The sequence below is a fragment of the Sebastes umbrosus genome, chromosome 11 (genome assembly GCF_015220745.1).
Source record: "Sebastes umbrosus isolate fSebUmb1 chromosome 11, fSebUmb1.pri, whole genome shotgun sequence".
Taxonomy (NCBI): domain Eukaryota; kingdom Metazoa; phylum Chordata; class Actinopteri; order Perciformes; family Sebastidae; genus Sebastes; species Sebastes umbrosus.
The window spans coordinates 2,021,171-2,049,139 of NC_051279.1; the positions used below are offsets into that span (position 1 = coordinate 2,021,171).

At 40.1% G+C, this 27,969-nt stretch overlaps 2 protein-coding genes across 2 annotated transcripts in view; both read left to right on the plus strand.

The window, feature by feature from the left end:
- Positions 1-14,738, plus strand: part of LOC119497200 (pituitary tumor-transforming gene 1 protein-interacting protein) — a 19,435-nt gene extending 4,697 nt beyond the window's left edge. Inside the window, exons 4-7 of the mRNA XM_037785142.1 lie at positions 1,866-1,974; positions 3,770-3,835; positions 11,626-11,672; positions 14,257-14,738. Of these exons, the coding sequence (XP_037641070.1) occupies positions 1,866-1,974; positions 3,770-3,835; positions 11,626-11,672; positions 14,257-14,306 (272 nt within the window). The 3' untranslated portion in view covers positions 14,307-14,738. The remainder of the gene's footprint in view (positions 1-1,865; positions 1,975-3,769; positions 3,836-11,625; positions 11,673-14,256) is intronic.
- A 5,850-nt stretch (positions 14,739-20,588) lies between these two features.
- Positions 20,589-27,969, plus strand: part of cdk14 (cyclin-dependent kinase 14) — a 161,603-nt gene continuing 154,222 nt past the window's right edge. The window contains exon 1 of the mRNA XM_037785139.1: positions 20,589-21,110. Coding sequence (XP_037641067.1) covers positions 21,017-21,110 — 94 coding nt within the window. The 5' untranslated portion in view covers positions 20,589-21,016. The remainder of the gene's footprint in view (positions 21,111-27,969) is intronic.

The window sequence follows — 27,969 nt, forward strand, 5'->3', positions numbered from 1 at the left end:
ATACATACAACAATAAGAAAGATCCATAAAAATGAAAGCAGTGTAACAAAAACAACAGTAACTGTGTTGCCACATCTCCATGCACAGGTGGAAGTCTTAGTATGATCTACAGTAGCTCTGTGAAATACTGTTTCTTTAGAGTTTAGGAGGCAAATAGCTGCAGGATGGTTCTCCTCGACAAACACTGAGTGTTTCAGCCGAGGGGAACAATTTGCAAAGATACCTGGTGTGTGTGAGAGGAGGCAGCCAGAACTCTCTGTTCCTCTCACTTCATGTTGCGTCAGTGTCACAGAGGGGAGGATGACACTTCTGACCTTACATCTCACTCCTGCAGCACTCTACCTGCTTCCTCTCTTCTGTGGTTCATTTGCTGTATACAGCTTTTATAGAAGTGAACCACCGCCTCTCTGCGCACACCAAAACATGCTTAGTAGGGACAGAAATAAAACAAACCAGTGGTTGTGCAGGGACTTCCCCTGCTTTCAGAGTAGTCAGCTGGATGGGGGAAGGATCCAGCTCAGGGATTTTTGTTGTTGCAAATTCTTTTAACCAGATTATTAAACAAAGCTCGAACGTGTGTTAAGTTCAGTTACTTCACATATATAAACACAGTGTAGATAGTGTTTCTACATCTATACGGACACTTTCAACTCTCCCAAATTAAAACCTATGAAAATATAGTTAGTTTATTTCAGTTAATTTCAACCACCAGAGTATGTCATACATATAAAACGTTACGCAACATTACATGTAGTCGTTTAGATTTTAATCTGTAACATGGTTTGTAACATTTTCCTTTTTTAAATTATATAATATTTTTAAGACATTTAAATCATTTTCATCATGCTTTGTGTATCATTGTAAATATTAATATAATTTTTTATTTTTTTTAAATAGGGGATTTCATGATTTTGTCAATACTATGAAAAATGTAGACAGTAACCATAGATGTCAGTCTTCATACACAAAGAATATAAAATATGTTGTTTTTTTATGACAGATAATACAATTCTAATGTCTTATTTATTTTTATTTTTTATCACAACAGCTGGACATGTTGTGGAAATGACTTGTTTGCTTTGCTGAAAAAAAAAAAGAAAGAAACTTTCCGCGTTCTTCACATTAAAAGCCGTCTAACAGGCTGGTAGAGGAAACCCAGAAAGTCACGGAAGGTTTTGTTTTTTAGGTTAGGTTACAACCTGTTCACACATTGTCAATAAAAAATGATTTTATATGTGTAAAAGCTCACATACAGTCCCTTTAAGGCCCACTAGCTCTCTAATCACAACACTATACAGAAGAAAATGAAATGTACATGTTAGAATGAGCCCAGTTACAACCTTTCATTTTTCTGAAACCTGTTTTCTGTAACAAAGTCAACAAAGTAGCTGTCTTCAACTTAAAAGAATTCTGCTCATACACGTTTGGATAAGTTTGTTTTGTGAGAGAAGCTTAAAGAATCAGGGAACCGTCTCACTGTGGCAGGAACCGAATATCTGCTGCTAGTTCAGCTGTTTGGTCTCTTGACTGTGAAGTGAGGTTATTACTTTTATTATGTACCAACCAACTGATTAACAGCTGTACTGCTGCTGGAGTGGTTTCTGGCCTTGACACAAAGTCTCATCTGATTAAGTCTTGTGTGATGTCTTGGTTCTGTTTTCACAGGAAATGGAGGTGTAGAGTTTCATCATAATAATGTAGTGACTTGTAGTGTTGCCCAGAAGTCAGCAGGTGGCACCATTGCCAAACCATTGAGTTTATGTTGTCATTCAAAGGAGGGTTTTCAGGTTTTAATTTATGATATGACCTCAGAATGAATAATTCTTTACAAGAACATTAATGATTTGTCTTTTGGTGTGATTCAGTGAACTTTGAAGCCCTGATCATCGTCCTGGGTGTCCTGGGTGGAACCGTCCTCATCAGCTTTATCGTATGCTGCTGCTGCTGCTGTTGCTGCAAGAAGCGTCGATCAAGGTAAAGTTAAACGATAAAGTCATTGGCATTTTGATGCAAGTGTAATGTATATTTTTTGAGTGGATGAAGTATTAGAAAGCACATAAGATTGTGCATACCTGCAGGGTATGTTAGCTGGCCTGAGACTAGAAATAATGACCTCTTCAGGAGGTCCAGAGGAAATAATGCAGTCCAATGTAACACCAACTCTGCCTACAACCTCATCACTAGTACAGTTACATCTACAACTGTTTGACACAGAAGAACTGAACATGATAAGCCTTATAAAGATAGGATTAATTGTAGTGCTAATGTAATCAGGGGTGGGAAAAAAATCAATTTTTATTTTTAAGATTTTTAAATAGATTTTTTTTTAATGCCAGAATCGATATAGTTGCTTCATTTGAGTCTATGTGGAGGTAGAAGGAAGTTAATGCTTTTATTGTTGTAGCCTGAATAACGTGACGTCACATCCGTTCCGTATCCTTCAACCTTCAACGAGGATCGTCGTGGATACGACCTGCACCCTCACGTGTTAAATCCAGCGTGGTGAACACTACACATCCAGTAAAGGATGGAAACACTTTGGGTTTCACACATTGACAGGAAAAGCAGAGCTAGACATCACGGCTAAAGCTGCACGCTAACTCTGTCATGAACAGGAAACGTTATGGTATCGCGGTAACGTATGGTCGAGCCGTCCGTCTCTCTCATCTCCATGGTCAAATGGGCCGACGCTACAACTGTAGATCACCCAGATACTGACATTTGTGTTCTCTGCATTCAAACATCCATGCTGAAAATCAAACATGTTTACTCTGTAAATTTAGTCCCTAGAAGTGCAAGAAATCGTAATATAGAATTGCAATACATATCAAATCAGCACCTTAGTATCGAATCGGGAGATAGGTAGGTATATCGTCCCAGTCCTAATTGTAATTGATTTCATTAGTACTCAATAACTTGGAGTAAAGGCGACCCTAAACAGAGCGTTAGAATAAAATGTTAATAAAGGTGTCAGCCATGTCTGTGGATCAAAGTTCTGTCCCTTCTGTGCGCTAATAAAAGGAGTTCTTCATGGCTCTGTGGTGAACCTCCTGAGTTGATCAGGGCTTACATTCACTCTCCACTGTTGCTCTTGAAGCTTCATCATTTTAGCTTCCTTTACAAGACAACTGTGTGTGTGTGTGTGTGCGTGTGTGTGTGTGTTGCTGTCATTGTGCTGGAGTGAAATGAAAATGTCATGTCAGTCAATCAAACTGCAGGCTGGTGGCCCGTCACACACTGACAGTCCTGTGGGTGTACGAGTCTCGTTCACGTCTATCATCTGACAGAGGAAAATGGGACGGAGAGCATGCCTGAAACACACACACACGAACACACACACACACACACACACACACACACACACACACACACACACACACATCAAGCGCCCATTTAAATCGACCCTATAGTTACACATTTCCGAGAGGCAATTTTATTTTCTCACCTCCTGATTGCTCAGCTTCCATTAAACTATGTAATTCCATTAGGAAAAGCAACACACATGTTTCTGTAGCAAAAAAAAACCTCTCACTTTACTTTAGAACATCAATTTCCTTTTTGTTTCTCAAGCTGCAGAGACGAGTTATGAATCAAACATAAATCATGTTCCGGAGAAATTGAATCAGCGTAACTTCGAAGTTGTTGAGCTTTGTTGAAAAAGAATATCCCTCAAGCAAATGTGTCAGTTTGTAGATGTATGCAATGTGTGTTTTGTTGTTCTCTGGTTCTGTAATTCTGAACCTCTGTTCATGCCTCCTTATGTCTTAAGGCCTGACAGAGATGATGAGAGATTTGTGAGGAGGAGAGAGGAGATCAAACAGCGCGCTGACGAACGGTAAGAACTTCACTCCAGGGTTAATGTGAAAAACCGGTTGAAGCTGTCTGTATCAAATTAGAAGTGTTTTTATTTAAATGACAGCTTCACATGGCAGTATGTTTCTCTGCATTTAATAGTTCTTCAAGTAAAACCAATATTGGTCGAAGGAGAGGTCTTTGGGTTTATGTTTGATTGTCGCTCCCATCTGGTTCAAGTGAAAACTACAAGATCTAAAAGTTGTAGATATGACTATGATTATTTTCATAATATCGGGAGGATATCGTTCCGCTATACATATATTACAATATAGTAAATGTTAGCAAAATCACATATAAAGTAATAATTAGTTGCAAATTAATGCAAATTAATTACACATTTTTTTAATCAGTTTAAAATGTACCTTAAAGAGAGATTTGTCAAATATTTAATACTCTTATCAACATGGGAGTGGACAAATATGCTGCTTTATGCAAATGTATGTATATATTTATTATTTGAAATCAATTAACACAAAACAATGACAGATATAAACCAGAAACCCTCAAAGGTACTGCATTTAGCATAAAACAATATGCTCCAATCATAACATGGCAAACTGCAGCCCAACAGGCAACAACAAATGTCCTTAAAAAAAAGTCTGAAAAATGTCTGAAAAAAAAGTTTGAAAAAAAAAGTTTGAAAAATGTTGGAAAACAAAAGTCTAAACAATATCTGAAAAAGGTAAAAAAAAAAAAAAAAGTCTGAAAAAATCTGAAAAAAAGTCTGAAAAATATCTGAAAAAAAGTCTGAAAAAGGTAAAAAAAAAAAAAGTCTGAAAAATGTCTGAAAAAAAAGTTTGAAAAATGTTGGAAAACAAAAGTCTAAACAATGTCTGGAAAAAGGTAAAAAAAAAAAAAAAAAGTCTGAAAAAATGTCCGTTAAAAAAAGTCTGAAAAATATCTGAAAAAAAAGTTTGAAAAAAGTCTGAAAAAGGTAAAAAAAAAAAAAAGTCTGAAAAATGTCCGTAAAAAATATCTGAAAAAAAGTTTGAAAAAAAATTCCGAAAAATGTCTGAAAAAATGTTTTGAAAAATGTTGGAAAACAAAAGTCTTATCAATGTCTAAAAAAGGTAAAAAAAAAAAAAAAAAGTCAGAAAACATGTCCGTTAAAAAAAAAAGTCTGAAAAATATCTGAAAAAATAGTTTGAAAAAAAAGTTTGAAAAATGTTGGAAAACAAAAGTCTAAACAATATCTGAAAAAGGTAAAAAAAAAAAAAAGTCTGAAAAAATGTCCGTAAAAAAAAGTCTGAAAAATATCTGAAAAAGGTAAAAAAAATAAATAAAAAAAAGTCTGAAAAATGTCTGAAAAAAAAGTTTGAAAAATGTTGGAAAACAAAAGTCTAAACAATGTCTGAAAAAAGGTAAAAAAAAAGTCTGAAAAATGTCCGTAAAAAATATCTGAATAAAAAGTTTGAAAAAAAAGTTTGAAAAATGTTGGAAAACAAAAGTCTTATCAATGTCTGAAAAAGGTAAAAAAAAAAAAAAAAAAATCCGAAAAATGTCTGAAAAAAAGTTTAATAAAAAAAGTCAGAAAAAATGTCCGTTAAAAAAAAAGAATGAAAAATATCTGAAAAAAAGTTTGAAAAATGTTGGAAAACAAAAGTCTAAACAATATCTGAAAAAGGTAAAAAAACAAAAAAAAAGTCTGAAAAATGTCCGTAGAAAATATCTGAAATAAAAATTTGAAAAAAAAGTTTGAAAAATATCTGAAAAAAAAGTTTGAAAAATGTTGGAAAACAAAAGTCTTATCAATGTCTGAAAAAGGTAAAAAAAAAAAAAAAAAAGTCTGAAAAAAAGTTTGAAAAATATCTGAAAAAATAGTTTGAAAAAAAAGTTTGAAAAATGTTGGAAAACAAAAGTCTAAACAATATCTGAAAAAGGTAAAAAAAAAAGTCTGAAAAAATGTCCGTTAAAAAAAAGTCTGAAAAATATCTGAAAAAAAATTCCGAAAAAGGTAAAAAAAATGTCTGAAAAAAAAGTTTGAAAAATGTTGGAAAACAAAAGTCTAAACAATATCTGAAAAAGGTAAAAAAAAAAAAAAAAAAAAAGTCTGAAAAAATGTCCGTAAAAAAAAGTCTGAAAAATGTCTGAAAAAAAAGTTTGAAAAATGTTGGAAAACAAAAGTCTAAACAATGTCTGAAAAAAGGTAAAAAAAAAAGTCTGAAAAATGTCCGTAAAAAAAAGTCTGAAAAATATCTGAAAAAAAATTCCGAAAAAGGTAAAAAAAATAAATAAAAAAAAGTCTGAAAAATGTCTGAAAAAAAAGTTTGAAAAATGTTGGAAAACAAAAGTCTAAACAATGTCTGAAAAAAGGTAAAAAAAAAAGTCTGAAAAATGTCCGTAAAAAATATCTGAATAAAAAGTTTGAAAAAAAAGTTTGAAAAATGTTGGAAAACAAAAGTCTTATCAATGTCTGAAAAAGGTAAAAAAAAAAAAAAAAAATCCGAAAAATGTCTGAAAAAAAGTTTGAAAAAAAAAGTCCGAAAAAATGTCCGTAAAAAAAAAAGAATGAAAAATATCTGCAAAAAAGTTTGAAAAATGTTGGAAAACAAAAGTCTAAACAATATCTGAAAAAGGTAAAAAAACAAAAAAAAGTCTGAAAAATGTCCGTAGAAAATATCTGAAAAAAAAGTTTGAAAAAAATCTGAAAAAAAAGTTTGAAAAATGTTGGAAAACAAAAGTCTTACCAATGTCTGAAAAAGGTAAAAAAAAAAGAATGAAAAATATCTGAAAAAAAGTTTGAAAAAAAATTCCGAAAAATGTCTGAAAAAAAAGTTTGAAAAATGTGGAAAAACAAAAGTCTAGGTAATGTCTGAAAAAGGTAAAAAAAAAAAAAAAAAAAAAGTCTGAAAAAATTTCCGTAAAAAAAAAGTTTGAAAAAATATTCCAAACAATGTCTGAAAAAAAAAGTCTGAAAAATATCAGTTACAGCGGATAACCGGCTCCAAATGATGACTCCCACCCTTTGCACAGTGCTTTCAGCTTCTTCCTTGTGGACGGTTCTATGAAGGACTAGGTGTTACAATCCCTTGATTGTCGCAAATACCTTGAGACCTTGCTGTTGATGACATCTGTGGGTTTTCAAGTGGGCGCCCTCCTTCCTCAGCGTTTCACTGATGACATGCTTGATGTTATTTCGGAGCCCAGATGTTGTCTCTCCTCTTAATCCAAAGCCACTGGCTTGCCCTTTTAGCAGCACTGAAGAACTGAACTTGACGTTGGGCGTGGCCTCGGATTCCCATGTCCTTAAAGGTCCAATGTGTAGGATCTGGCGGTATCTAGCGGTGAGGTGAGGAGATTACAACCAACTGAAGCCTCTCCCGTGTGCCAAGTGTGTTGGAGAGCTACGGTGGCCGACGTGAAAACGCGAATGGCCTCTCTCTAGAGCCATCTGGCGGCAACGGCAGCGAGTAACGTTATCGATTCCCGCCCAAGCAGGAAAAGTTGAGAGTTTGGTTCGTCCGTTCTGGGCTGCTGTTGTTTTTGAAAGGCTAAACGCCAACAAATATGCATTGAACGAATTATCTTTTTTCAATAAATTTTGACTTTTAAACTTAGCACTGTGTCGCAAGCAAATCATGCTAATACACATTTGTTCATATAACACAAGTATAATATAAATGCAATCAAACTAGCTGTATCATCATATCAGGTTGAATGCTACAGACTTAAAAACAGATCCGACTAAGAAAATGACCTAAAGATCTAATCCTGTTCTTTCAACTCGTTGGGGGGGGGTTTTGCCTCTCGATATCCCAGCGGGACCTACATGGGATTTCCCTCAACGGAATAGTTCATAGTCCCCAACAAAAGGGCCCGTTGTATGTTTGGGATTCAAGCAACTGGTGTGTGTGTGTAGCCCCGACAAGTCCATGTCCCAGAGGAGGAGCTCAGCGTTCCTCCGCTCGCATCCCAAAACACCAATTGGATTGTCAAGGCTGAGCAGCTGCTCTTTGGTAATGTGGTCATAAATAGAGTGGGCTACATCCTGTGGAGTGCCATCCACTGTCAAAGAAACAGTGTGTTAGTTGCTGAATACAGCAGTCAGTAGACCTGGAAGCCTTCCTCTTCCTGCACCCCATAAATGTTTCAGCCTCATCTTTCTATTTAGCGCCTGTGCTCCCAGTGCATTCATCCTCCGAGGATGGCCGGTTGACGTGTTGGTTAGTCGTGCAGAAAGAGAGTCAGCAACTTCATCCTCACTTGCAGTTGTGGGAACATCAGAGCCCTGGTTGTGTGTGTGTTTGAGAAAGAGCCTGTGAGTTGAATTATCCAATCTCCTATGAGCTTTTCTCTCACGTGCCACAGAATCTAGTCAGGGTCTCCTGCAGTGAGTACGATCAAATCTCCGAAGTCACAGTTAGTGCAGTGACCTACATAGATTCAGTTCATGTTGTGAACAGGACATTCAGAATATATCGGACCCATCATGGGAAAGACGAGTGCTTCTAGACTCTGCTGCCCGGCCTCCAGAGAGCCAGCTCACAGCACTGAACCGCCATCGTCATCTGAGCCTGGACTGGAATCATTAACAGCTCCTACGGGAGATTGCCCCATTCAGCTTTTTGAATGCTAAGTGATATTACTGCTCTTTAAGATGACATTGCTATAAAAAAACACAGAAGTATATATTTTTATTTGGTGTTTTTGTTAAAGAGGATTATGCCATTGTGCTTTTTCCCTTTCCTTTAGTGTGTTCTATAGTTTGTGCGCATATACGTAGAAGGTCCACGCCAAAAAGAGTTCCTCTCCCCCACAGAAACACTGCTCCTGAACCGCCTGAAACACTTTGATTGAAGTCCTGGCTTATCTTCCGTAACGTGGTGATTTCACCAAGTAACACGTTTGCATAATATATGCCTAGTGACTAGTTTGGCACGCCCTCAAATATACAGTAGCTAGGTAGAGCGGAGCTGGAGTGGAGTCCGAAGGGTTTGGTTCAGTTGACCAATCACACAACAGAGTGGGCCAGCTGACTAATCAGAGTCTGAATATACACACTCTCCCTGCAACAAACAGAAGAGTAAGGGCGTTTCCATATCCTGTTAAGAGCATAGACTATTTGTCGATAAAGGCAAAAACCACCTGAAGCGAGCGTAAAAACTTTTTCGCGCAATTGAGGTAGTTTTATAGAATTTCGCCATTTCCATACAGCTTTTCTACGATAGGCTACTTCAGAATGCACGTTCAAAAACACGTTAATGGAAACACGGCTTATGACATGTCAAAATGTCTGTCGTGAAAAATGTCTGTTCTAGCTCTAGAGGTCTGCATGAAACATCTTTTTTTTTTCATACTGCTAAATGTGAGATCTAAATCCATCCTGATTTGACTTTACCTTTTAGGTTGGGCCTACTTTAAAGAGAAAGCTGCTTGCTGTATGTTTCTTTTCAAGCATATTTTTTAGCTTGAATTGTGCAAATGAAAATTGCATGCTAAATTTAGAAAGTCAGGCTTCCTCGTTCTCTTGACTGATGTGTTTGACTGATTTGTTCTACCTATCTTTCTGTTCCTCGCTGAGAAAAAAAATCCCTCCATCTTCTACCTGTCAGTTTGCTGTCTGAATAACAGCTTCAGCATCAGAGCTCTGAGTTTATTTATAGAACTATTCATTTCAATTTACTTCCATCCCACTTTTGTCACCCAGTTCATTTGTACGACCCCCTGCGACGCCTCAAGCAACAAGTGGGATACATGTTTAATGGCAATAGTGCTTCAACAATAGCAGCCAACTTGGCCACATGAACACAGATGACTGATTATGTAGCCACAGAGAAAGAGCGAGAAAAGAATGAGCCTCATTCACCAAGATCTTATTAGTAGTTCTTAAACCGCAGAATTCTGTGTTCTTATGATGATGAATCCCAGTTGATCCTTATTAGCAGGTAAACACAGGGATTGAAAAGGGAGAATTAAGTCAAGAGGCCAAAGAAGAGTGTAAAGAGGGTGGAGCACCGGACCCAAGTTTATAATATTTTGTAATCAGCAAATCAGAGCAGATGGCCGGCAGAGCTCAGCCACCCTGATTGCTAACATATCACACTACCTGGCAATAAAACAGTGACGGATTTACACCAGCTCTTTGTGCAGAGATGAAGTGGAGTGACGCCCCCTGGAGCTCCGGAGCACCAAACCTCCTCCCAGGCTTTTGTTGCTCCTCGATAAGGCTGAGTTCGGGGCTGACAGTATGCCTGTTGCTCAGTTTGTGTTTCGCTGCCAGCTAAATGTAGAGTCGGAAGTCTGCGAGGAGTGAAAATACGACTTAACACTCAACAAACAAGCCGGTGTTTAAATGCCGTCCTCCATAAGGAATGCAGACATGCCATTTCATACTATGACGTAAAAATATTGAAAAAAGAAGGTATTCCCTCACTTACTATTTGCATCCTTTCATCCTCCATATTGTTGTGCCTCATATTGATGTTTTGTACAAATGATACAGTCAATAAATGGACTGTGTAGAGCTGGTTGATAGTATATCAATATGATAATGATAGTGTAATATGATGCTATATATCATATAATAAATCCATCTGTCCCTGGTCACTGTTGCAGTACATGAGAGAACGGTCCGATGGTTGTTTTTGCTCAGTTCTAGTCATCATTTCTCTACATGTCCTTGTGTATATCTTTCAAAAAGCAAAAGCCCTTAACTTCCTGACTATCATCACTTCAATACCGTGCCTCTTAAAATGGACACAAAGTCCAATGTGGTGGTTCTGGAAGCAGAGTTGCAGTACAAGCACGGCTTTGGATATGTATGACATGTCTTGTTATTGCAGCCTGCAGTGTGTGTGACAGGTTATTAAAATCGTCATTTCCACCTGCAATCGTAGCTCCCCTTCCTGTGCCACTCACTGTAATCTTAACATTTCATTTCCCCAACTTTCATTAGAATCTGATTTCCAGTTAGCTGCGTCTGAGTTCTCACAGAGACCCAAACCACAGTCTTGTGATATGGTGAATGTGGCGCTGCATGTTAGCTGGGCTTTCTCTGGCATGTATCTAGAGACATGAGAGTGAAAGGTGTTCCTTCATGTCTTCCTTTGAATGGGTTTAGAATGGGTTGATATGGTAGAGTGGTGCAGAGGTTGGTCGGGAGGTCCAAAGAGCTCAGTGTTCACACCAAATACGGTTTGCTCCCGACCCATCTGGGAGTTTCAAATCGAAAATCTTTGACTCAAACAGATCGGTGTGTTTGCCTGTTTGGTACAGCTCCTTTAGGTTGGAGTGAAAGCTGTCATTCAAACTGGAGGGTCTCCGTCTGATATATCAGACAGCAAGTGAACATTTTGGGTGTCGGGGTGTCCCATGTTTTTGAACTCAAGAATTTATATACTAATTATGACAATTTCACCTAGGGCGTAACCGTGCATTCTTTGGGGGGAGTCGTGTCCTCCACCAATACTGAGAAAATATTTCATTAAACGGACTTCTTGGAGAAACACTGGAAGACAGCGGTGGCAGCAACTTGACGATTATTATTAATCCACTGAAAGCGCTGCATTTTCCATATATGCCACAGAGAGAACGAATGACTGATCTCAGAGCCATCTCTACGACGCATTGCAAACAGACTAAAACCACTTATGGGTGCTACAAAAAGCTCAGTTTACATTCTTTATTTATTAGTTTATTTGACAGGGACAATACATAGGCATTGTTACACTTAATTTAAGTGCAACCGATGCAACGTACTGGTGTGAAAACATTTTTCTGACCTGTGAAATGATTTAACTGTGATTCTTCTTTTTTTTTTTTTTTTTACAGTAACGTGGAGAGAAAGGCACGGCACGATCAGATCCGCAAGAAGTATGGTATGTATGAATCCATTTAGCCTCTTTAGTGATAGTGTGACGGACTCTGTGATGTATAGACCTGCTGTACTGGAGTTGATCAGTAAGCCTCACACAGTGCCTCTCTGTTATGTTCATGTCAGCTTTGTCTCAGATGCACGTTGAATCGGTTTCAGATTTTCCAGGACATTGTCATTGACTTTCATTTCCATACCCCGTGCCAGCGATGCATTATTCAGCAGTATATGCCTTCTGTCGTCAAGCAAGGCGATTCGGGTCACGTATAGGTTACTCTAACTCCTGTCTGCTTAAATCAATCTAAGCAGAATTTATCATACGGTGTAAGACCCCTCATGACTGTGAGCAGGATGTTACAGGTCACTGAAGCAACAGACAAAAGCTTGTCTTTGGTATCGGAGCCTGATAGCCCGGACCGTACACTGCATGGCAGTGTTCATTTCCTTTACGAAAACTGTGGCAACTCTTTTTCCATGACTAAGACGAGACAATAACGAGACGTCACCGATGTCATTAAACACCGACGGTGACGATATCCAACATGCAATATCGTTGACAAAGAAAGACGAGACTTAAAACATAAAAACTTTACCAAAATCTCTCTTTATTTTCGTCACCTTCTACCTTCTCTTCCCCTCTCTCTCTCTGTCTCTCTCTCTGTCACTCTCTCTGTCTCAAACACACACACACAACGCGCGGCGGGGGCAAGGTCGGCGGCGTGTGCGTCAGTTTGGTTGTCCCACCTGACAGCAGCAAATTCGGCATCCCTCCTCCTTTCCTCCATGCTTGTTTATTACCAAGTGACCTGACTGTCACCGCGCGCTGGAGAGAGCACCTGATTGGTCAACGCAAAGGAACACGTCGTTGGAGACGACGTCACACTAGACGTGTCGAGACGAAACATTCTGAAAGGCTAGACTTTTCCTCAGGATGTCGTGGGGCGTCCCAGACGTGGCGTCGGTTGTCGTGTACTATGACACACTACACCAGATAAGAGGATCGATTTTCGCACACGACGCTCATTTATCGTTCCCGATCCCCTTACGACGACCGTGTCGGGCTGTAATCGGGCTGATATCGTGTAGTCTGATCCAGGCATAACACCCCTTGACTTTAGGCTGCAGTGCAAAGTGCATACAGTGTCAGAGTGAACATATTGTGCTCTTTTTTTTTTTTTTATTAAAAAATATTATTATTATTATTATTATTTTAAACTACTTTTCCACTCTGTCTCTGCTCTACTATTCCTCTTGTTGTTGCCTGTAGCCCTGTTCGGTGTAAAGCTGTAGAGCTTTAGGGCAAAAGACTGGAGGGAATGACCAACGGCTGGTAGATAAAGAGGGAATCATTCCTTTTCTGCTATTGATGTGGGGGAAATTTCAGTGTGTGAGGAGGAACTACTTCCCATTGATTGACTTCTGCAGTGTGTGCGTGTGTGTGTGTGTGTGTGTGTTGGTCCAGTAAGATGTCAGCTGATGTGGTGTTGGTGTATGGACAGTGTGACAGAGTGATGGATGGCGGTGTGCTCCTCTGGCCTCCTGCTCTCATTAGTTTACTTCCACAGAGATTGCAGACGAGGCTTCACTCCCTTCACACTCGTTGTGGTCTCTTCTGTAAAACACAATCCAGGGAGCTGCATTACATCCTCCGCGGGACTAAAACACTAAATCGTGTTATTTATTTCCTTTTAAGCTCTGCCTCTCGGTCGAGGTTGAGGATCATTGAAGGTGGCCGACTCGTTCCTCGAGGGAGGGCCAGGAGGTTATTCAGCAAGATGAGAAATAGTTTCATGTCACTATCAGTCGGAATGATCCCTACAAGGGAATATCACTCCTCTCATCTCACTCTTGGGAAGAAAGCAAGTGTGTATTTCTCCAAAATGTTGAAGTATTCTTCCTATACCAGACACGACTGTTTGACATTAACAGGAAGTCTAAATGAACCTTTCCATGCTAACAACATGGTCTTAAGGTTTGCATCCAGTGATCAATGTTGTAGTTTAGAAATCCTCGAATGCCCTCGGCTGCCTTTGGTAGTCCTTCAGCCCAGCTGTTGTTGTGTCAGCAGTGTTTCTGGTCTGCCTGCATGGGTTACAGTTAGCTCCTTAATCATCATGTACCCACTACAGACTAGGGCTGTAGGAATATATATTATATGCACCATCTCAGTGTGTGCCCTCTCAAAGCAGTGCTGTGATGAGGGATGTTACAGGGACATTGATTCATGGAAATGCAGATGTCTGTTGTATTGGAGCCGTTTTGCGAGTACGAGAATGAGTACATGAGCACACTATCGGACCCGGTACACCATACTGGTATCGGTGCATCCCTACTAATTATGACTATTTCACACAAATGTCTAACGGGATGAAACGATGACATTTTGGACAGACATGGAGGTAAACTGTAACTTGACTTGGTTGGTGGAGGAGTACAACCGCCAGGTGGTAATTCTAGTTAACGATATCAGAATATCGATGGTGGAGTTTGTCTTTGGACTAATGTGGTCTACATTTAAGACCCACCATGAACCTGTGTGTCTTCTTTCTGTCTCCTCTTCCTCTGCCTTCCTCCTCTCCTCTGTGCAGGTCTGATGACTGACTCGGACCACCCGTACAGCAAGTTTGAGAACGAGTAAAGCAGCTGCACTGGACCGGTTCCACAGGCAGCACGTGGAGCTGGCCCTTAGTTTTAGCTGGAGTGATGCACATTTCTCACTCTAACCACAAACAATGAGACGTGTGCTGCTGAGTGGCTCGGTTCAGACTGATCCGCTTCAGACTACAAATCACCATCAACAATAACAAACAAAAACAAATCTTGATTCTTGCTGAGGATGCAACGCTGTTCGCTGTTCTGGTGTTTAGGATGGATGTTTTAAAACTTCCTGCAGAGTTCTTTTGTCTTCTCCTATAATTTCCTTGTACCGTATGAGTTCTCTCTTTTTAAATATGGTAGTTTCATATCTGCCTTTGCACTTTGTACATACAGTTTTGATTTATGAAATACAAAGTAATGATTGTACTGCAGATGTAAACCTACACATGAATAAATTTCTTCTCTTTTAAAAGGTTTTGTTCATTTATTCTGCAGGCAGATGGAAATGGTTTTGTTTATTAGTTAGTTTTGACTGTTTGCAGCATATATATCTATATCTATAAAGATATCCGTATGCTGCGATAAGTCAGCGTCGCCGCCATATTGGGGAGGTCAGGACTGGCCTGTAAACACATACAAGTGAACGGGGGAGCTGCTGTTTTTCTGGATAAAAAGCACTATAACATCTAAATGTCTCAACTGATTTCAATGAGTCGTTTTATATATTTAAGGTTTTATGATCTATGAGGAGTAAGAAAAGAAAGTTTTTCTCTCCAGTTGCGTAAAATCTCGATACTAGGCTATAATCGCTGCTAGATGCTCAAAAGAGTGTGTGTCAACGTTATAGCTACTCTAGGCTTAACGTTACCTGAACTGAATTACTTACGTGGTGGAAAATAATTAATTTTGCTGACAGTTAAAGTTACTGTTCCAAAACCCAAGACATGACATCAGCTTTATTGTTTGCGATATTAAAGTTTTCTTTTTTGCAGGGGGGAGAATCTAACCAACAGTACTCCTCGTAGATTAAAAACGCTTGAATATAAAAACAACTCATTGAAATCGGTTGTGAAATGTCAACGTTCTAGTGCTTTTTCTCCAGAAAAAGGGTCAGCTCCCCGTTCACTTGTATTTTTACATGCCAGTCCTGACCTCCCCAATATGGCGGTGGCATTGACGTACGATCCTAAGGCCAGTGCGGCATCTACGTATATGTATATATATCTATGGTTCGCAGGGGATCTGAAGAGTTTTGGAAGATTGTGTAGCTCTTCAGTGCAGAAAGCTAAGAAGAAGATAAACCACTGATTGCAGACTGATATTGTAACAGTTCATCCTCTTTGATGCTCCGTTCATCAGTGGAGGCGTGAATTCAAGGTATCACGCGGTGAGCAACTGATGGTCATTTTGTGGGTTAAGTATTCCTTTAAAGAAGAGCTCTATACTCATAGTCATGTCCTTTACAACAAAACTGCTGAGACGAACACAATGTATACAAACGTTAAATATGCACGACTTGTTCTTAGTTACAGTATCTACTCACATTACCTGACAGGGTTCCTGGGTTGTTCAAATCTATCCAATGCAGTTACCTCACTGCCATCTGGTGCCACCAGTGTGTAACATTACATTAAAGGGGAACACCACCTAAATGAAGGATTCCAGTATTCCAGTTATTCCCATGGCATAGGAAGGTTCAATCAATATGTGTGACCATGAGCTCCTCTCTCTCTCAAAGCCAGAAACCAGAACAGTGAGTCTCAAACTTGTGATGTCATCGGGTATAAAGTCTGGAGCTGCTCCATAGACGATGAATGGGGGACTGATCTTGTGTTCTTTTCTTTTTTTACATTCCCCTGGGTGCTCTCAGTGTCATCTAGAACAGAGGTTCTCAAACTAGCACCCTTACAGGGGAGAAAGGACCCCTTCATCATTGTAACACTGATTGAGCGTATATGCTTACTACCATTCTAAGATGCCGATAGGAACTATTTGTATTCATAGTAATGAACAGAAACACATTTAAATGTGAATCATGTAAACACCACTTTGTTTAGCCCTGATATTCCGGGTGCTTTGTAATCAGATGTTAAAGCTTTAGCTCGACCGGCTTCATGACTTCGTTCGCCGGCACCTGAAGACACGTGACGCATTTTGGTCTCCCGTCGCTGTCGCTCGATATAACTCGTCATATTTTTCTCAGTTTAGCTAGTTTGGTCTTAGAGTCACTTGACGATGTGGAATGACTCAAATATTCATCCATGCTTGCCGGTTAGCTACCTGGCCAATAAGTAAGGGATAATGTACAGCGAGCCGGTCATTGTTGTGAAAGAATCGCCCTGCATAGGATTCTTTCCCGCTTATTACACGGCTACTTACTGAAGAAATCAATATTTTGACACAAAAACGGTCCGCCAGAGTCCGACATCAGAACTGCGCCCATAGCAACGGTCTGTTATACATAGCAACGGTCTGTTATAGAGAAATTACAGACCGCAGAACGTTGTGATTGACTAATCAGAATCGAGTATTCAACACAGTTGTGTAATAAATTAAGGTAACAAATGAACAAAGAAAGAAAGAAATACACTTTTCACCACTGTATCTTTCTTCCTCCCATTTTCTCATCTGCCTGGCAGCAATTATTTATTAATAAAAGTGTAAATTGACTAAACACTTTTAACCCAATAATATCAGGGACCAATTGTTTATGTATACTATAATAAATACAGTTATTTATGAAAATAAAAATCTTAATTTCTGTCTTAAAAACGTTGAGATGTCGGATGTGTGTTGCGGTTTACAGAGCTCGTGCAATGTGTCATAGTACACGACAACCGACGCCACGTCTGGGACGCCCCACGACACCCCGAGGAAAAGTCTAGCCTGTCCGAATTTTTCGTCTTGACACGCATAGTGTGACGTCATCTCCAACGACATGTTCCTTTGTGTTGACCAATCAGGTGCATCTCTCCAGCGCGCAGTCAGGTCACTTGGTAATAAACAAACATGGAGAAAAGGAGGAGGGATGGTGAGTTTGCTGCTGTCAGGTGGGACAACCAAACTGACTGAAGTATGGACAGCCCGTACCGTCCTCTCTGTTCCACCCAGGAGCGCATCCATAACCCTTCATTCTTTCTTTTCTTTTCGCAACACCAGACCGCCAGCATCACAAACAACGCTTCTGTCGCCATGATCGACAGTCGATTCCATCGCCTCCCGATGACGTCTGAACTCGCGCACGATCGTGGAATACAACGTGCCGTGATTGGTCGTGGTTATACGTGTAGTCTTGCCAGTCACCCGACCGAGACACTGCAAGAGTTTATGGCGCTGTGATCGTTAGATCTGACATGGTGACCGTCGTCAAAGACAAAAATATGGTGTAGTCTGATCCCGGCATTAGACCATAGGAATAACATGTATGAATTACTAAAATGGGCGTAGTTCCCTTTCACCTCCACTCTTCCACTTTTTAAAAACCTCTCCTCAGCATTTTAACACCAGCCTCATACAGTAGGTCTGGCTTTTGAATACATTAGATAATATTATGTTTCACTGCAAACCGCAGAGGAGGACTAGCTGTTCAATTTATGTAAAATGTGTGCATGCATCATTAACAATGGCTCTGTAATGAAGGACCAATTCAAGCTAATGAAGCTGTACGTTAGTCTCAATTATCTCCGTGCTCCAGTCAAAGCTATTAGGCAGAAAACATTTCAGCCTTTTTTGCATTCCAGAGATGTTCCAGTCCAGACCGTGCTGGTCTCTAGCAGTTTAACAACACTGAGACACATGATGTATATACATCCACTGACTGCTACGCCACTGAATTACACATGCAGCTGCTGTGGTGACTGCAGTACAGGCATGATCACATTGGAGATGATGGCAGCCGGCACGTAAAGACACACGACAGAGAGCTCACGGAGCTCCGACTGCTGCAGGATTTAGATTATTGATGCAGGGTTTGGGTAGCTCTGATAGCTTTAATCCCAGAGCTCGCTTTAATCCCAACTATATGCTATTGTGACAAAATATGATATTACTGTGGCAGAAATGGGATGCTGGATATTATCATTAAATAAGTGTCTGCATACAAAAATATGAGGGCTGTCAAAGTTAATGTGACAAATTTGTTTTAACGACACTAATTCCTTTAACGCATTAACGCAACTTGTGATTTTTTATGTTGTAGCGGGCTCAGTTTTAAAGCTAGAGTGAAGATAATGGTATCATATGAAACTACAAAACCTGATGAATCCATCGGTACCAACTATGACAGCTTGTTTGCGAAGAACTCTAAATAATGCTCAAAACTTGCGCAAAATTTTGGCGAGGAAAAACTGTCATGTCCATTTTCAAAGGGGTCCCTTGACCTCTGACCTCCAGATGTGTGAATGTAAATGGGTTCTATGGGTACCCACGAGTATTAATGCTAAATGCAGTACCTGTGAGGGTTTCTGGACAATATCTGTCATTGTTTTGTGTTGATAATTGGTTTCCAATAATAAATATATACTTATATTTGCATAAGGCAGCATATTTGCCCACTCCCATGTTGATAAGAGGATTAAATACTTGACAAATCTCCCTTTAAGGAACATTTTGAACAGATAAAAACTGTGCGATTTATTTGCAATTAAATATTTTAATCGATTGAAAGCCCTAAAAAAATACTTCATGAAAGTAAAACTGTGCAAAATAATCAAATCAAAAAAGGTACTAAGGAGTCACAGTGATGATGTCATATGATCAAAAGTTATTTGCATGGTTATAATCAAGGTAAGTATTTTTTTTTTTTAAATCTCTGCGCTAAATGAAGGAAAAACATTTGAGATCTGATGTCATTCAATGTTCGATATATTTTACACAAAAATCATTATATACATGGTAAATAACAGTGTTGGAATTACACCGTGGAGGGAGGGTACTGTACACAGAACTGTACTGTACTTTGTTATTGTCATCTATAGAGGTTGTTTTTTCTCTCTATTATCTATTTTATATTGATGTGAAAACTTCTCCTTCTAACAACTGGATTTATTCAAGTTTCTCGCCAAAAACTTAATGTTACGAGATTACATTTGAACACATGACAACGTTGTAATTCACCTTTGCCCAATAGTCCTTTTTCGTAAGCAGACTTTGAACGCCTCATAATAATAACTCAATGGCACCTCCGTTAATGTTAGTAGCTTTGCTATTTATCCAAGCAGGACTGTGCTGCCCACCGGCTGCTGACAGTTAAATACAGCGTGCGTGTGCGTCATTGTGCAGCGGAACTGTCGGAAAGCATCAATAAGAGGAATCGATAGTCACGGAGGTGTAAGATGCCATGAAAGCGGACAAGTACAGTTCTCTATTCCCATCTCTAGCGTTTTCCCTGTCTGCCAAAGTGATGAATGTCCTGACGATTTTATCCGCCACTGCCAACAATTTACTCACATTTGGCGGGTGGCAGGTGCTAATTTCAGACCCTGGTTATAATACCTAAATATTTTCACCAGATGCATGAGAAAGACGTGGAGGAGGATAAACTCAAATCTGTTGGTGCGTCGTCCACCAAACTCAATAGAGATTTCTGTAGATTTGACCTCCATTATATAAAGGCAAGGCAACTTTATTTGTAGAGCACATTTCAGCAACAGGGCAATTCAAAGTGCTTCACATAAACATTCAAGAACATTGCAACAAAGTGCAGAAGAACATTAAGACATAATTAAAACAGTTATAAAAACATTAAAGATTAGAAAATAATGTTAATAGACGTTTCTTTTTATTTATCACCTAAAGGCTACATGCCTCTGTTTTTTGTAATGTTCAAATGTTTTAATAAAGGAGTGCGTGTTGAATTACATGGGATTTATTTATTTATTTTATTTTTTTACCGTGGTACCGAATTGGTATCGAGAATCGTCTAAATTCACTGGTATTGGTATTGACTACTAGATTTCTGGTACCGTGACATCCCTACTCCCAGCAGAGCCGGGGCTGTGATGTTCAGGTGAAAGTGTGTTTGGGGAATACCTCGGCCTGCTGCACACAGAGCCGGGGTCTCACAGAGGGCAGCAGTCTCCAGAAGAGGCTGACAACCATCAGGAGAGAATAAACCCTCCTCCTCCTCTTCCTCCTCCTCCTCCTCCTCCTCTTCCTCCTCCTCCTCCTCCTCCTGCTCCATCACAGGGCGGTGCTCCCTGAGTGACTGACAGCCTCCTGGACCAATAGGAACCAGGCTGCTCCTCCAATCCTCGCATCCAGGAGGGCGGAGTCTGGAGGTCGAAAACCAGAGAGAGAGAATCCCAAAAATGACATCTAGATTGCGGTGAAGCAGAGCAGAGCAGGGAGCGACCGGGACCGCTGAGAACCAGAGAACCAGATCCAGCTGCAGATCAGCTTACAGCATCTGGAACAGGAGAAAGACGCAGCAGAGAAAGTCTCTCCAGCTCTGCTGCTCCACACTTTCACTGCCTCTTTGGAAAAAGCATGTAGTTGCGTTTCTTGAGAATAATCTCCAGAAGGCTGATGACTAGTTGATGAGAGAGAAGTGAGAGCCGCTCGTTCAGGCTCCGTTTCCTGTTCAGCCAGCAAGCTGCAGCTGGAGAAGCAAGAAGCTCCTGCAGCTCCACGGAACACCCTGGTCCAGTCCTCCTCTCTGCGGTCCTCCGGTCCTCACAGCGCAGAGCAGTCAGTCCTCGGAGCAACCAGCAACCAGCAACCAGCTGGAGACGTGATACAGTAACAGGAACAATGTGCGACCTGCTGCCAGCCTCACAGCCGCAGGAGAAAATGGGCAAAATGAAAAAGTTGAGGAGAACTTTGTCGGAGAGTTTCAGGAGTATCGGTGAGTAGAGGCTCTTTGTGCAAAATGTGAGAAGAGAAATGTGTCCAACAGCAGCAACAGTAACAGTAACATCAGCAGCAGCAGTAACAGCAACAGCAGCAACAGTAACATCAGCAGCAGTAGTAACAGCAACAGCAGCAACAGCAGCAGTAACAGGCTGCTCCTTCTACCCGGGATGCCTGCACACAGTCGGGGTTATAGCAGCCATGGAAAACCTGCATTCACTTGGTCTCGACACATCTGCTGCTTTAGCACGATTCCTGTTTTAAGTTTATAGAGAAACACAGACGGCATGTTCTCCTGGAAATCTGCTGCTGAATTTGAGGTTGACTGCTCAATTCCGATCCTCAGGTCACATAGTTTTCCATAAAAATCATCATCATCATCATCATCATCATCATGTATTTTGCAACTCAATCTGTACTTTGTGCTCGACATCAACAGACATTTGTTGTAGTTTTTTTGCCTAAACCTAAAGAAGTTGTAATTTTATTGCCTAAACCTAAAGAAGTTGTAGTTTTATTCCCCAAACCTAAAGAAGTTGTAGTTTTATTGCGTAAACCTAAAGAAGCCTTGTTGTGTTCATAATGCCCCCACTGACCCACATCTATGGGGCTTATAGCGACTGATAAAGCCTATTTAATGGCCTGATAACAGTCTAATCAGATGACCATGTAGACTCAACTGTTTTCGGAGGTGAATCCATGACGACCAAAATGATTTAACATTTATTTCACAAAAGGTGCCAAAACTTTTTGATATAGGCGTTGTTTCCATTTTTGTTGCCATTTCACCTCAATGCACACGAGCCTGAGTGACGATCGATGATACCAGCTGTGTAGGGATTCTCATTATCGATTAATCTCCCGATTGTCTCGATTAATCTATTCATCCTTGGACTCTAAAATGTCGGAAAATAAGAGAAAAAATTACGTTAGAGCTTCCTTAAACTCAAGAGGACGTCTGTCGGTAGCTTGCTTTATCCCACCAGTAGTGTTTGACTTGGAAAATAACTTAGATAGTTGTTGATTAAATTTATGTAAATCAACTAATCCATTAATTATTATTTTTTTTTTTTACATACCACTTGTATAAACAAACAGGTTGATAAGTTGTCTGTTTGTTGAGCTGTGGCTCCGGACATTTACCAGAGTAAAAATCAACCTGTCAAACTCTGTAACTGTTTCTACATGACCTCAAACACGCCTTTGACATTTCCATACTGCACTTTCTTGTTGCTACTGATGTAAATGCCGTCATCCATCACTACACATGTATGAAAAATGGCGCACCATTTCAGCTCCACTGCTGTGTAAAGAAGGTGAAACTAAAAGGAGACATAATGTAAGTAGGTGTTGCTGCAGATTTTGTTGCCACTCGACAGAATCGAGTCTGAGCAGTAACTGGACATTTGAGGCCGATACTCAAAGCGATATTTGAGTTGTAAAACAATACAGTATATATATTTTATATATAAGCCCCACAATACACACATATATATACTGTGTATATATATATATATACATATATATATACACATACAGTACATACTGTCTACATATACATATATATACAGTATATTGTGTGTATATATATATACACACATTATATTGTATATATACAGATGTATGTATGTATGTATATATACACAGTATATTGTATATATGTATATATATATGTGTGTGTGTGTGTGTGTGTGTGTGTGTGTATACACACACATATGTGTGTGTATACACACATATGTGTGTGTATACACACATACAGTGCATACTGTGTATATGTATATATATATATATATACATACATATGTATGTATATGTATACAGTATATTGTATATATACATATGTATGTATGTATACATATGTGTATGTATATATATATATATATATACATACATACATACAGTATACTGTATATACATAAATATGCCCCACAATAAGTCTGGTATAGTACATATTTTGATCACAATAATTAAATATAACCAAATTTAAATAGCCCTGCGATGGACTGGCGACCTGTCCAGGGTGTACCCTGCCTTCGCCCAATGTCGGCTGGGATCGGCTCCAGCCCCCCCGCGACCCCTAACGGGATAAGCGGTTGCAGATGGATGGATGGACAAATTTAAATAAATATAAGCCAAATCTGATATATCTGTGATTAGATAAATTGCAACTAACTAATGTAAATAACTATTTTATTTTTTGATATTGAATAATTTCTCAGCTAAACAATTATTATTGTTCACTCTGTATCAGAAAATAGTGAAACACACTTATTCCAGTTTCCAGAGGCCTGTAGGTAGGTGACGTCCTGCAGGAACTTCATTAATCTGACAGATATTCAGTGACGTAAGGCTGCAACTGACCTTATTACTGTTGATTCATCTGCCTATTGTTTTTGTGTTTAATCAATATATTGTTAGCTGATTAAATATCAGGCCTTGTTCAGATTGTTTTAGTTCATCAGACCAACCGTCCAAAACTAAAAAAATCATTCGGTTTAGCTTGAAAAAAAAGACTTAAACAATGAATCCATTATCAAAATTGTTGGTGATTATTTTTTCTGCCAATTGACCAATTGATTAACCAAATAATCTTTTCAGTAATATAAAAATTACTGAATAAAATAAAATTTAAAAAAAATTGGACCATAGCAATAAATCAGTCTGATTCATAGTAATGTTCTGAAAAATATGGGTTATGGTTTTGTCCCAATCCCTGCATCATCATCATCCTCATCATCCTCATCATCAGATCTTAACTGTAGCTCTTCTCCAGTAATGAATGCTACGCTTCTAAAGTAACGTCGTATGTGACTCTGTGAACAGAAATCATCACGCACACCAGCACGTCACTGGTTGTCAAGGTGCACCCATCATGTCTCATTTCATCTTCCTTTCTCTCTCTCCTTCTCTTTTTTCTCTCTCATAGTTCACACACACACATACACACACACACACACACACACACACACACACACACACACACACACACACACACACACACACACACACACACACACACACTCTGAGTGCCTTGGCAGAGATCTTCAGTTCAGTGGCCTTTGAAGCGGTGTGTGTAGAGAATGAATAGCTGGATGCAGCCTATAAGAGAAGATGAGGAATGAGCAGGAGTGAGTTTGGGTCGATGTTGCGGGAGCAGAAAGATTGGCATTGACTTTTTTCTGCTGTGCTGCCGCTCATCTCCTATTGGCCATCTTTCCCCCTCATCTAAATCAACACATCTGAGCATCGATCGTGCTCTCGCCCTGCTCCGCGGATGCTTTAACAAAGCACGGTCAAGAGCCAGCTTTATTGTTTATGTCCTTGTAACAGTGTTGATCCAACCGCTCCCATGTGGGCCGGGCTCTCGTCACGTGTCAAATGGTGGCGTTGTGCAACATGATGCATTGTTGGAATGCTTAATTTGAATAGCTTTAACCTGGTTAGTGGACTGATGCAGGGGTTCCTCAGCCTTTTCTGATCTGTGAGGCCAGGCTGGATCCCCATGAGCCGAGTCATTAGAGTCAGCAAATTTCATGTATTGATTCAAGTTAGAGGTGCACCGATACCGATACCAGTATCAGGTATCGGGTATCAGATCCGATATTGTGCTCATGTACTCGTACTCGTACTCGTACTCGTACTCGCAAAACGGTTCCGATACAACGGCACCGACACCACTTTACGGTGGTGCGCCCGACCCCGCTGGGCCGGGATCCCACCTCACTTTCATTGCGCCACGGGGTTTTGCTTGCACCCTCTGACCTGCGTGTGCGTTAGACTCCTTGGTCCCTGTTTCAAGACGAGTCGGGTGGCTTGCTGACAACGCCACAGACCCCTGGCACCTTTTACATGGGCCGAACCCCGATCTGGATAATAAAAATACGTTGTTGAAAGTCGTGCTGAGCGTCACAATAAAAAAGGGAAATGAATCACGAATCAAATAGATAAAATGTAGTGACTGTGTTGGGGGTCCTGACCCCAAGATGAACTTGTTGGATTAAAGAGTAGGTTCTAACCTGATTGGGTGGCTTAACAAAGGCAGAACATCACTCTCCACATTTATGGCATTTTAAAGCCTTTTTTTGTTTTTTTTACTTTGAATTACACTAAAACAATTTTTACAGTTTTAGGGATGAAAGTCAAAAAGGATTTCCTCTCCTCCCCTCAAAAGAGCTAATTATTGCTTTCCTGCAGATGTGACCGAAAGGTCGGTCCAATCCCCAGACCTGCAGGATAAAGCTGGGCAGTGAAGTGAATTAACTGAGCATTACTGCTGTTGAGGTGCCCTTGAGCAAGGCAATTAACCCACACCTGCTCCTGAGGATCTGCAGAGAGGCCACCAGAGGCCTGGACTACGAAGCAGGATTTGCGGTTAGCGAGGTGACTTCAGGATTAACCCTTCAGGGTTTTCCATCCTACGCAGGTGGTTCTCTTCTTACCGGGGTAGATCGCCATGGTAGCAGATGCTGAACAGCTAACCCGCTCCGGAGCAGGTTATGTTCAAGCCCCCACCCAGGAAGAGCGCCGGTCGTCGATCCCGACTTTCTTAGTGGCCAAAAGGCGGTACTGCAACTTCCGTGTCAGTCACGTGATGCCATTGGGCCCAGAAAGACTTTTTCCCATAGACTTACATCGGGAAAGAGACGTCTGTAACTCAGCGGATACTTTTTTTGTGGTGAATCAACCCAGTATGAACACTCTAATAGCCCTTATTTAAAAAATTAAGTTTTTAAAGTTGTAAAACGCACTGATAGCCGAATCCAGAGTTATTTCCCTTCCTCCGTTCATGTGAGTGAGACCCAGACCGAGGCTGGAGCGCAAGCCGTGACGACGGCGTGATGTTAGGACCCGTGACCAAATCATCTCGGACGCTACTTTTCCAGACTGAAGTCGAGCCATTTAGGCTTCATGCGTCACTGAGCAACTCTCATAGGAATGACCGGGGCCCCGCCTCCGACGCTAGATCCAGTTCTCTTAATACATCCATGGTTATGTTCCAGATAAGAGATCAAGTCGTATGAAAGCACCTCCTACTGACCAATCAGAGCTGAGTGAGCAGATCGTATGATAATATTATAATATATAATATATAATATAAGTTTAAATCATAATCAAGGAAAAAAACAACACAGTTTAAACTGACAGATGCAGGAAGGACAGCTGGCTGTATGCTGGGTGCTTACTGCTTTGAATTATGTTTTTATATTTATTTTTTTACTTGCTCTCGAGTCCGTTTCACACCGCCGGGGGACGCACTTGAAAGAAGGTTGAAATAGTCATACACGCTGTCTCATTACCGAAGGGCATAATAATGAGTGATCTATTCCATTCTGAAACTTTCTATAATATCACTGCCCTATCTAGTCGACTATATCTGACTTTTGAGTATTCCATTAAATTAATAAATCTGTTCATTAACACATTCACACATCGGCATTTTTTTCTTTGCCAGCTGTCCTTCCTGCATTTGGCAGCTTCAACTGTTTTACTATTCGTCTGGATTATGTTTAAAACTTCTTCATATTTGTGTAATATTATAGTCTGCCCTTGGTTTGTAAAATGTGCCGCTGTGCTGATAGTAGACTTGTCCATGTCTGTGATTGGTCAGACGCTGCAATCCCCGCCCCGTTCATGTGAACGCGCTCGTATCCAGACAGAGAAACCCTGGGTTGACGAACCGAGTTGATAACCACCTTCGTAGGACTGCTTAGCGTGATCTCGGTTGTTAGGGTTAGTGAAGCCAGATAACGAGAAGATACCCTGGGTATGTTGAACCCGCTTCGTAGTACAGGCCTCAGATCAGAGTGGGGCAGCAGCTTCAAGATGCGGATGTGTGATGAAGAGTATGCCCCTCCCTGCTGCAGATGCATGGTCAGGACTCTTCTCTGCTCTGGCCTGGACTGGTGGAATGAACTGAAATCAGGACAGCAGTCATCTTCAGCCATCTACCACTGCAGGCTGTAAAACACAACTTTTCAGACTGTCATGCCAGCACTTACTTAAAAAAAAAGATCTGTAATGTCACGTTTTCTCACTCCAAAAAGAAGCTTTTGAAAAAATGCTTTTAAGAGTGGATGAAAGTGTGAAAACTCTCATTCTAGTGTGGATGGTAAAAACAAGGACAACAGTAAGCCTGCTGGTCTCGGTGTGTGTGTGGCAGACATCTCTCTCTCGTCTCTAAACCCTCTCAGCTCAGAAAGCACTTTGTTTTTAGACAACTTCTTCAATAGTCAGACGCAATCATAAAATAGTCTCTCTGTCAATCAATTGGACATACAGTATATGCTTGCTTTATGCAAATGTATGTATATATTAATTATTGGAAATCAATTAACAATACACAGGTACTGCATTTAGCATAAAATATAAAAAATATGCTCAAATCACAACATGACAAACTGCAGCCCAACAGACAACAACAGCTGTCAGTGTGTCAGTGTGCTGACTTGCCCCAAACTGCATGTGATTATCATAAAGTGGGCATGTCTGTAAAGGGGAGACTCCATTTACATTCACATATGTGGAGGTCAGAGGTCAAGGGGACACCTTTGAAAATATCCATGCCAGTTTTTCCTTTGGAGTTTGGAGCATTATTTAGCCTCCTTCACGACAAGCTAGTATGACATGGTTGGTACCGATGGATTCTTAGAAAGATGCTCTCACTTTGCCTTGTCTTATAAATCCAGTGCGCACCTTTCGTTTACTGTGATTCGGCCGCTCGTTGTGTGTGTTAGGGATGTCACGAGAACCGATAATTCGGTACCAAGTTGATGCCAAAAAATTCTAAAAACGTCACGGTACTCTTTTTCTACAGTACCAAAGGTACCGTACGATGCCTGTAACGGTCATTGGTA